Source organism: Hippichthys cyanospilos, chromosome 22, assembly GCF_059441005.1.
Source record: "Hippichthys cyanospilos isolate Australia breed blue-spotted pipefish chromosome 22, RoL_Hcya_1.0, whole genome shotgun sequence".
Taxonomy (NCBI): Eukaryota; Metazoa; Chordata; class Actinopteri; order Syngnathiformes; family Syngnathidae; genus Hippichthys; species Hippichthys cyanospilos.
In genome coordinates this window covers 1,831,151-1,841,695 of record NC_142390.1, presented here as the reverse complement: position 1 = coordinate 1,841,695, position 10,545 = coordinate 1,831,151, and the positions used below count along the sequence as shown (strand labels likewise).

Genomic DNA, 10,545 nt, shown 5'->3' with positions numbered 1-10,545 from the left:
TTTGAATAAGTTGTGTTGGAGGAGGGAAACCTGCAAAAGACCTTGGACAGCAACCCGGCTTTGAGACCGATAGGCGGATCTCTTTTATTTATTTATAAAGCAGGTTTTGCTTGACAACAATTGTTTTATTTTTTTTAATGTTCTTGACTTTTGCTTTTATTAGTTTTAGTATTACAGTGTTCCTTTGCCACATCGTGCCTTAGATATTATTTTACTTTTTACAGATTTTAATTCATGATCATAACCTTTTCCATAGCAGGTTTATGTCACTATTTTTCTTGCAATTTTTCTTCCTTTAAGTCAGACCAGAAAAAAGAATTTACATTTTAATTTATTAAAAAATGTCAAACTCGGCTACATGGATTTTCATTTATCTATTGCAAGTTCACCTTTAACTAAAAAATAAGATTAAAAAAAAAAAAAAAAGGAAATAGAACTTTGATGTGTACTTTGCTGATTTTGGTTACTGTGAGTATTTTCAGGGACGTAACCCGAGTGATAAACGAGGGAACACTGTAATTTTTTTTTTTGATAAATTACTGAATATTTGTTCATTATTATTTTGTTTCATTTTGATTCAAATTCATTTTAATTGTTTTCGACCAGCTTGGTTAATTTTTCATTTTGTGGCACATGTTTCAATGTAGCTTAACAGTTTTATTATTGTATTTAAATATTGGTGTCATTCCAAAGATAAAAACAAAACATTTTTTCATCAGAATTTAAGATTAGCAGTTTCAATTAGCTCTTATATCATAAAAATTGCTGTATAGAACCAAATTCAAGTCAATCACTGTATATGAACGTTTGTATCTAATATTTCTTCTTGCAAAAACGTCATCTGTAAAAGCAGAAGATGATGTGATGACACGTTTGGCCAACGCCTCCGCCTCATCTCGCCGCGCGCTTCCCTGGAGGAGGTAATGACGGCTGATGGACCTTTTGGGCTCGACGAAGAAAAGGCGGCTCATTGGACGGGAGCGCCGAAAGGAGTTGAAGAGGCGTAAGTCATCACCCCCCACCTGGCGAGCGCGAGGGAGGACGCCTCGCTGTCAACGCCTCCTTAACATCTTGAGCGCCCGCCAAAAGTCGCTCGTGCGTGGCAATCGCCTTGAGTCAACGCTTTGCTCTCAGCCGGGGAAGGTGACGTGCCAAGATGGCGGAAAAAAAAAAATGGCCAAGGCTTCGGCGGAAACCAACTTTGGCCCGATGCCGCAAGCGCTACTTTTATCTAAGTAAAAACGCGACATTTTCCGGCCCCAAGGCGGCAGTAAACACAACTTGTGTCCCAGCTCCTTACTCATCGAATGAAACTCCTCAGCTCACTTCAACGTAGACTACCTCGACAACAAGATGACGACTTTTTTCTCCCCAAGTTTCTCAATTCAACTCATTTTGCCTCCATGATAAAGGGGGGAAAAAATCAATCGAAATTTGAAGATCATCAAGTACGTCGTACTTGATACAAACAACCGAATTTGACTGCACTTGAAATGTTTTTGTTTTGTTTTTTCTCGCTGTTGAGTCAGTGAGCTGTCCGCGGTGCTGAAACGTCTCACTTGAAGTTTGCCAATGGCTGGCGTGCGTCGATGGGGGCGCGGCGGCTGTATGCGTCACTTGTGACGTCACCGCCGCTACTAAATGAAAGGCGGCGGTAAATGAAGGTCCAAAGAGCGGCTCGCCACTCTCTCTCCCCGACGGGACCGTTTGCTTTGTGTTGCAAAGACCGCTGCCGCGCTCGCTTTTCTTTTGCTTTGCTTGGCGTGGTAAGTTTCAACTTTCCTACTTTGATATTTGACGCCGAACTTGATCGCTCATAAAGTTGGGAAAAAAAAGAAGTCATAAAGTCTGGTTTAACAGTGGTTTTAGTTTGCACAGGTGTGCCTAAAGGAAAGGCAAGCGTTGCGCAGTTCGCGGCCCCTCCCCCCGCCGTCCCCCCCGGCGATGCTGTGGCCCCTCAAGACCCTCGTGCTTCTCTCGATCCTGTCCCCGCCCTCGTCCAGCCTGTGCCTCCGCCTGGCCCGCGGCCGCTCGGACCTCCTGTGCCCGGGCCAGATGGGCGGGGGCGTCGGGGGTCTCCCCCCCGAGGACGATTGGGACTCCCTCCTGCGCTCCTCCGCCGAGTTCCAGCTCGCCGCGAGCCGGGACAAACGGACTTCGTGGGCCGGGCCGGCCAAGTCGCGCTCGGCGATCCGGGCCAAGCTCCGCGGCTCGCTGCTGCGCGCCGGCGGCGGCGGCGGCGGCGGCGGGGGGGCGGAGGAGCGCAGGAGCAGGCTCACCCTGTCCCTGGACGTGCCCACCAACATCATGAACGTGCTCTTCGACGTGGCCAAAGCCCAGAACCTGCGAGCCAAGGCGGCCGAGAACGCGCGTCTTCTGGCGCACGTCGGACGCTAGCCGGCTCCGCGGCTGATTTGCGCTTCACGGCCGGGGACTTTGATGTGTTGTTCCGGGCGAGGCCGTCAAAACCGCAACGTCGCCGGGGGATAATCGAGTCAATAAAGCATCTTTTCATGAATCCTGCATGGACGTTTTCTAGGACTCGAGCCCTCTTGGGTGTTCTTCAAGCACTTTGTCAACTTGGACGTCATCATCACCCCCCGAGTTTGTTTGTTTGTTTTTTTTTAGCCCCTTTTTATTTCGTTTTCAAAGTTTCTCTCCGTTGAAAAATGCATGGCAAAGGCGCGCTTATCCCGATGTTATTTTTATACTCCAAATTATTTTCCCCAAATAAAGCAGACGCAACAAAACCACGCCGTCTCTCTGTCCTTGATTGCCCAAACGCCGAGGCGCAATATATGATGCTATGTGTGACTCATTTGATTTTGAAAGTCTTTCTTTTCGAGTTACGGGTAGGCAAAAGTTCTGCCGTCATTTTTAGTGATTTCGTTTTTAAATTATGAATTAGGGAAAGTTTTATTGTCATTTTTTATTATTTCAACGAAACGAAGAGCGCGAGATGTAAACAGCAGTTCCCATGGTGACCACAAGAGGGCAACAACCCTCCGCTGTAATGATCCGCTAATTGATTTTGCCTTGTTTTGATGCCGTCGGGTCCTGCAGCTTATTTTAAGAAGCCCATCGAAAGGACGCGGATTTGGTGCTTATGTATGACACGTCTAACTTTGAAAGATACTTATTTTCGACTTACGAGGTGAGGAAAGTTGCTGACATTTTCAATTACTTCATTTTCGATTGACGAGTTAGGAAATGTGTAATTGTCGGTATGTCTTCAACGAAACAGAGCGCGAGGTGCAAATGGCAGTTCCCATTGTGACCACAAGGCGGCGACAGCATTCCGCTGTAATGATCCTTCGCCAATAAACTGTGCCTTGTTTTGGTGGGCGTCGGGTCCTCCACTTTATTTTAAGGAGCCCCATCAAAACTATGCATATTTAGTAGTGTAAACTGGGTGATGACGCAAAAAGAAGATGGCCGGAGAGAGCCCTTTTGTGTATTTATTTCAAACGGCCCACCTGCTGTTTTGCTTCACTTCACACAGCTGAGTTGATTGGACAGTACTTTCCGGCGGCTTATTTTTTGTATTTTTATTTTTTTAATGGTGGGCACAAAACCCCACACGACACCCTCAAACTAGGCTCAACTACAATTAGTTGGAAAAAAAGTTGAAAATTACAAAAATAAAAATTTAAAACATCCAAGTGATTTAATATTGCCTCCATAGAAGCGTCTTTTTCCGCTTGTGAAGTTGTTGGTGGAATAGCGCTCCCTTGTCGACAACGCCCCCTGCTGTGCAAGATGACTTAGCAGCGCCATTCTCCCATTCAGTCATTAGACCAATATTATACAGTTCATATGAAAATTCCAAAATACGTTCAATCCGTTTGCAGGTCGCAGAATGGACGCTCTTCCTAACTCCAGCCCAAGAACCCGCAAAACGGTGAAAAACTTCAGAGAACTCCTCAAGAAGGCAGACGTTGTGGTCAAGCAAAGATGTTGGTGAGTTTTCAATCACCATTGCACGCGTGCTTGTTAGAAAGACACCTGGGGGACGTTCAATTAGCGCGTCGTGTTATTTTCAGAACATTACAACTTTCGTGTTTATACATTAGATTTTTTTTTCATTTTTCCATGGCCCTTAGGTAACTATCAGAAGCATATGTCTGTCAATATCACAGTTAACTGTAATTTATTTAAGTAAGGCTGAGATTGAAGACGCAATTGATCCAAACAGGGAACAATTCAAATACGACTCGGGTAAAATAGCTTAAAGAATATGCAAGCGCATTTTTGGGAATGGCATATTATAGGACACATCGTCATCTGGCGCCGTCTTGTGGTCAAAATGAGAATCGCTGCAGATCACAACAAACGGGAATACAAAGTTTTTTGTTTCGTTCTACATCGTCAAAAAATGTAATTAAAAATGTGCTACATCGCTTCAGAGAATAAATATTAAAATCGCGCTTCATCTCAAAATGAGAATCGCTGCAGATCACAACAAACGGGAATACAAAGTTTTTTGTTTCGTTCTACATCGTCAAAAAATGTAATTAAAAATGTGCTACATCGCTTCAGAGAATAAATATTAAAATCGCGCTTCATTTCAATGTTGGTGTTTCCATAGTAAAATGTAAATCAATAGTCTTTATCTATTTTTAATACATTTTTCTGAACGTTAATAACCAGTTAGCAAATGTAACACGGACTGACCATGTTCACGAGTTATTTTTTTATTGTTATTGATCTGAACTTTAATGTTAAACATGCTGCTGCTACAATCAAACTTACTGACAAATTATAATGAGAAATATTGGAAGTTGAAGGCACTCTTGTCTGGCTAAAAGCCAGAACACCTGACCCTTGATCCCTTTATCATTCAACGATACAAAAAAAGACATAATCTTGCTAATGAGCAAAAATGAATCGTTTCATTTCGCAATCAATTTTCAAACAATTAACAAAAAAACATCACAGTAACAACATTTAGATTCCTCGGCATGCAAAAGTCAGTTGCGGAATCCCACGCTCGAATTCGATTGCACACAATCCGACACATTCACAAATCATAGGAGGCGCTCGTCGGTTTTGCGCCGGGAGGTCATGGCCCGTCGGAAGTTAACCTTTCGCGTCCGGAGGTCCGATCAAGTGAGCTCGGCCGGCTCGGCCAGGACGGCGTAGTTTCCCGTTTTGGCCTCTCGACTGTACGCCACCACCAGCGTGTCCTTTTTCTCTCTCAGCTGACACAAGATGGCGACGCTCAGCGCGCACGACAATATCTAGGAAGAAACCAAGCAAATTCCTAGCGCGCCGGCGTCTAGAACGCGCCGCCGAGCGAATCCCTACCCAAAGCGAAGCCAGGCCCGTTGAAACCCCCACCATGATGTTGATGGCCAAGTTCAGATGCGAGATCAGGATCGGAACGCAAGGCTGCGGCGGCGAAGGAAATCGCGTACGCGAACGTAAAAAACTATCCCTCTCGTATGGAATAAAAGCAGACCGGACCTTACTTCTTTATAAATCATGACTGTCATGTCCCCGTTGAGCCCAAAGAGGCTGCTGTTCTTGGGGGCCTCCACCTGCCACACCAAACACAGCAACGGCATCAGTGGTGAAATTTGATTGACAGGGATGCTTCAAATTTTGACCAAGGGCGGTCGTTGTTCCTGCGCGTACTCACGCAGCGGGCCGAGGAGTTGTTGCACAGGCAGGATTCGGAGATGTTGTAGCCCCACTCCTCGTAGCCACGTTCCACGCCGCAGCACTGCAACTAGTAAGCAAAGACAACAAAAGAGGAGTCCTCCATTTTGGATGCGCGCCGCCCGATGTCACGCACTTCGATTTGGGTCTCCTGCAGGATTTTCAGATGGATCTCACTGGCGTTCCTGATTGGCTGCATGCTCAAGTAAAAGCTGGATAGTATATCAATGATCTGCAAGGAAAAATCAAAGGAATGCTCGCAGCGTCCTTATTCGGCGAGAAAGTGAGAAAAAGATGCCTTGGAATTACCATGGGCCGGATGATGAGCACATGGATGGCCATGTAAAGCACAAACAAGCTGCACAGGATCATTCCCACTGTGAACTGAGATACAAATCAGCAAACTATCACAGTGTCAAAGGAAATACAAAACCTGCACGTCCTCGCTCGAATGCCACTTTTTTGGGGGGGGAATAAATGCCTCATTAACCCCACTATATTTCATTATTAATTAGATGTGTTCCTATGCACGTGTGTTTGCATACCACAATGAGCACCCATCTCTTCTCTTTGCAGGCGCCGTATAAGCCGACGATGGGCAGGACCAGGGTGGTGATGGACAGGGCGTACATGGCGTTGATGCCCACGATCATGTCCTCTATCTGTGGATTTGGTAACGAGGTTCTCATGAGGACTTAACAGGAAAGCCGACACAAAATTGGACTACTATGATTTATCAGCAGCAGGTATACTTGCACAGTGGTGCCTTGACGTATTTATTTATTGTTATAATATCTGTCGACATGTGTTGCTGATTGTGTTCAAATATCCATGACTTAAGGGGTGAAACGGGGCTAAAAAAGCCGGAAAAAACAGACTTTTAACCCCCGAGATTTGAACCTTATTAACCCTTGTGCAGTATTTTGCCCAATATTTTGCTTTTTAAATCAAATGCATTTCAAATCAAAGGGACAACATTGAGAGAAGACAAAAGGGAGCTGAAATTTCACCCACATGGTGACGTGATGTGGAAGAAAATGACTCAAATTGCCAAAGGGTTAATATGCACAACAGTGAAACAATGATTTCTATTCAATTTAGTCACGTTTCTTATTGTTTGTATTAATAGTGTTTATGTTACAAATATTCACCGATTGAGCAGTTCTACCATTTTCTATTACGCGGGCCTCATCTCAAGAATTACAAGCGATGTATTAACGGGAAAATACTTTTATCATTCAAATGAAAACGAACGTTTCTCACTGCTTGAATGCAAATGTTTTGAAGAGGGGCACTACGTTCAAGGAGAGATAAAGTAGATAGACAGTTTGGCAGATAGGGGGCGTAACCTGCTCATCCCGGTGGTAGTGCCCATGGCTGAAAAGCGTTCCAGCCAACATAAGCGCTCCGATGATCTGCCAAGTGGAGAAAAAACAGCCAATTTGCCACATGTTTCGAGTTAACCTTTGAAATATCCGCGTCATAGAAATGCATGGAAGCAAATGCATCGGAAAAAAAACAACACTCACCGCCATCAGACTTGTGACAACAATGAAACTCCTTCTCAACCAAATGTTTACTTTCCCCATTGTGTCTGCTACAAATGTCCCGCGGCGTCAAAACAAAGTCAAAGTACAGTAACTGCGTTGTTGGAACACATCGACATTTACAAACGTACAAAACAAAAGAACACACAAATACAACAACAAAAAAAGACAAAAACCGCACCCCCCTCTTTCCTAACTGGCCTGTTCTACTCGTGAGGGAAGGAAATATGGGAGGGGGGAGGGGGGCGGGGTTAGGACTGCATTGGGGACTGAAGGGGGTGGGGGGGCGAAAGCGAGGATATTTGGGAAGAAAGTGGAACACATGTGCGCATTGTTCATCGCACTTTCTTTTTTTTTCCTGATCTAAGGAGGGAGGGCGGAGAGGAGTGCTGGTGGGGCTCCTTCTCAAACGCCTCCATCCAGATGTGTCCCGTGCAAAGGAATGCTTGGAAGCAATCGTCTAACAAAAAGGAGGACAAAAAAAAACTGGCGCTGGTGCCGCTTGGTTCCTGCTCAATCAACATGAAGCAAGCATTGTCTTGCGGGAGGAACCATCACTGAAATTACATTAAAAAAAAGTATACACGCACACAACGAGCATTGACGATTGCACAAAACATCCAAACTTCAACCCCACCCGTTTATTCCTCTTTCACACCCACTTCCATACCTAAAAAGGGAAGTATTTTGCTCAGATCAACACTTTCAAGATAAGTGGCGAGCTTCGGATACCGCTGACAATAATATTTAAAAAATTCCATCCATCTAGGACACTTTTAGCATGCTCAACAAGCACCAGTTAGCAAGCACCAGTTTCTGACTCAAAAGCAGAGAAAATTAGCCTTATTTACTAAGAAACAGTATATATATATATATATATATATATATATATATATATATATATATATATATATATATATATATATATATATATACGTTTTTTGTCCCAGTCAAAATCCAAAAGCAAAAACCAAGTCAGATGTCAATGTAAAATGATTTATTTGATAATTATTGTAATCGCATCCACCGCCACAAGTTCCCGGCGCAATTATTGCAGGATTCTTGCACACGTCGTCCCTTCTTGGGTGCAAATGGCGCCGCCACATTTCCACGCTTCGAATGGGGGTCAGGCCGAGGGCAGAAAACCATCTGCCTGACACATCACCTCAGCATCCCGTTTAGTACTTGATGTCACCTTTACATAAACAAAGGGGTCCAGATTTCCACATGCTTGGGGAGGGGGGTCGTCGCTGTGCTCTGCGTAGTGCTAAAGCCACGTTTACACTATCTCTTGGCCGCCATGGCTCGGGGGGGGGGGGCTGGATGGGTAAACATGACAGGATTGCTGCGGGTGTCTGGCGAAAGTCTGAATGTGTCAAAACATTTGCAGCAGCACTCAGGGCACGCATAAAAATCCTAATTGGCCAGAAGTACGACATAAAACATTGCATCTATCTACTGAAGGTCATTCCAGGTCACAAAGCATCTTCCGCATTATATAGACGGCTGAGAAACTACTAACATGTTTATCTACTGATAAAGAATTATCCACATCATGAAACCGATTGAGAAACTACCTGCGTCGTGAAAGTAATTCCGGTCGTAAAGTATCATCAACGTCAGAAAACGAAGAAAAAGATGCGCAAAGCTATTACCTGCAATGAACTGGCTCATTCCAATTCATAAAGAATCTTCCACATCATACACGTGAATGAGAAACTATCAAGATGCGCAAAGCTGTTATCCGTCTAAAGGGGCCTGTTTGAAGAAAGGAAATTCATTTTGATGGCGGATGTTTGCTAAATAATTCCATCGATGTGTTTTATTATGATTGATGTGGCTGAACAATGAATTTAAAATGTAGTTGAATGCGTTTTCTGAGTGAACAGGACTGATGCCAAGGACCCATCAGAACATGAACGTTGTTTGGATACAAACTGGGCTTGTTTGAGGAATACATGACGTCATGTGGAGGAGTACTGGCCCCGCCCACGCACGGGCGCCGTACAATGGCCGTTTCTTTTCCTCCGGCTTTCGGGGAAACGGCACGGCGGACGAAACTCCGCTCCAGATGTGGCTGGGCTATTCCATTGGCCTCTTTAGATCAACATGCAGAGCGCGGCGAGTTTTCAGGGATGTTACGCAAGATTCCTGGATGCTTTTTCAAGCTTGAGTCATGTGAGCCACCGTTAACAATTAGGAGGGGAAAACAAGTTTTGTCTTTTCTTTTGGAAATTGGTAGCGTCTTGATTGAGTGGGACAGAAGCAACTGTGAAGTTGAGCTCAACTCCAAAAAGTCCCCTTTGATGATATTATCGAGGAAAAATGATGTGAAAAAGCCTTTCAGCAAGATCAAGGGAAGGGAATTTTTCAATGGGGAGGATGACAATCATCCTTTCCGGTCAAATATTAGTCATAGTTTATTTATAGCACCAAGAAACAATATTCATTATTTTTATACATTCCTGGAGGAAATGCACTTAAAACACCACATTAAAACAACTGAGCTGAATCCTTTTTTTTTTTTTAGCTTAATTTAATTTTAGGAATTATTCAATTGTATTGCATTAAAACATAACGTTATTATGCAGTTTTTTTCTTTAATGAAATCCCTTATGTTTTTTTTCTTGTTGCAACGCAGAATACTGAGTTTTTTCATCCCCTCTTTATAGTATTTTTCCAGCTTTGCGATAAAAACAATCGTCATGACCCTAGGCCCAGATGTCGCCATCTGCAGGCGTTTTTAGGTAATTGCACTTATTTTCAATGCCTCCATGTAACATGTCAGTACAATGCTGGTCTGCTATTGGTCGGAGTCTCCTCACAGGCTGATCTACTATTGGTCGGCCTCACTCATTTCAAAATGGCGGAACTGAAGGCTTTGTTGGATTGTGAGTGGTTCTAAAAGCGTATTCATAGTGTATTTTATTGTTTAATTCAAAGTTGAAAGGGATAGCCATGGGTCCCAAGATTTCTAATGATGTTAAAGAGAGAAGAAGATGATTTGTATGGAAACGAAGCTGGAGATAATCAAGAAATCTGAAGCTAGCCTAGCTTAGGCTACCTTTACTAGGGAATATGGGCATAACAAGCGCCACTCAAAGGTAAATAAATCCTTTTTACATGTTTTATTTGTGATGTTTTTTGATTGTATATTATATATAGGTAACACTTACTATACTATTTTGGTAACAATTTTTCATATGTATGTACAATTTTGATGTTTTTACCTGGGGTTCTCAACTCATTATGCCTACATTGCCCAATTTTTATCCGGAAGACTTCCTGCAGCGTTAAATGTAAATAATAATAATAATAATAATAATAAACAATTAGA

The 10,545-nt window shown here is 43.5% G+C and overlaps 2 protein-coding genes across 2 annotated transcripts; one reads left to right on the top strand and one right to left on the bottom strand.

The window, feature by feature from the left end:
• Positions 1-9: 9 nt before the first annotated feature.
• On the top strand, positions 10-2,753 carry ucn3l (urocortin 3, like). Its single transcript, XM_088406430.1, has 2 exons — positions 10-1,766; positions 1,870-2,753. Exons 1-2 carry the CDS (start codon positions 1,659-1,661, stop codon positions 2,395-2,397), a joined length of 636 nt encoding a protein of 211 aa, XP_088262556.1. The 5' UTR covers positions 10-1,658; the 3' UTR covers positions 2,398-2,753.
• A 1,716-nt stretch (positions 2,754-4,469) lies between these two features.
• On the bottom strand, positions 4,470-7,425 carry LOC148405374 (tetraspanin-8-like). The gene is made up of 9 exons (XM_088406689.1): positions 7,191-7,425; positions 7,011-7,076; positions 6,207-6,323; positions 5,971-6,045; positions 5,798-5,893; positions 5,642-5,731; positions 5,472-5,540; positions 5,308-5,391; positions 4,470-5,240 (listed from the first exon to the last, which is right to left on the bottom strand). Exons 1-9 carry the CDS (start codon positions 7,248-7,250, stop codon positions 5,106-5,108), a joined length of 792 nt encoding a protein of 263 aa, XP_088262815.1. The 5' UTR covers positions 7,251-7,425; the 3' UTR covers positions 4,470-5,105.
• Between the last annotated feature and the right edge of the window lie 3,120 nt (positions 7,426-10,545).

Excerpts from the sequence above, each read along its gene's own strand:
- ucn3l (XM_088406430.1), top strand. The coding sequence starts at position 1,659 with ATGAAGGTCCAAAGAGCGGCTCGCCACTCTCTCTCCCCGACGGGACCG. Across the intron at positions 1,767-1,869 it reads CTTTTGCTTTGCTTGGCGTG|TTTGCACAGGTGTGCCTAAA; the intron begins GTAAGTTTCAAC and ends CAGTGGTTTTAG.
- LOC148405374 (XM_088406689.1), bottom strand. The coding sequence starts at position 7,250 with ATGGGGAAAGTAAACATTTGGTTGAGAAGGAGTTTCATTGTTGTCACA. Across the intron at positions 7,077-7,190 it reads TTGTCACAAGTCTGATGGCG|ATCATCGGAGCGCTTATGTT; the intron begins GTGAGTGTTGTT and ends TCCACTTGGCAG. Across the intron at positions 6,046-6,206 it reads AGAGATGGGTGCTCATTGTG|TTCACAGTGGGAATGATCCT; the intron begins GTATGCAAACAC and ends TTTGTATCTCAG.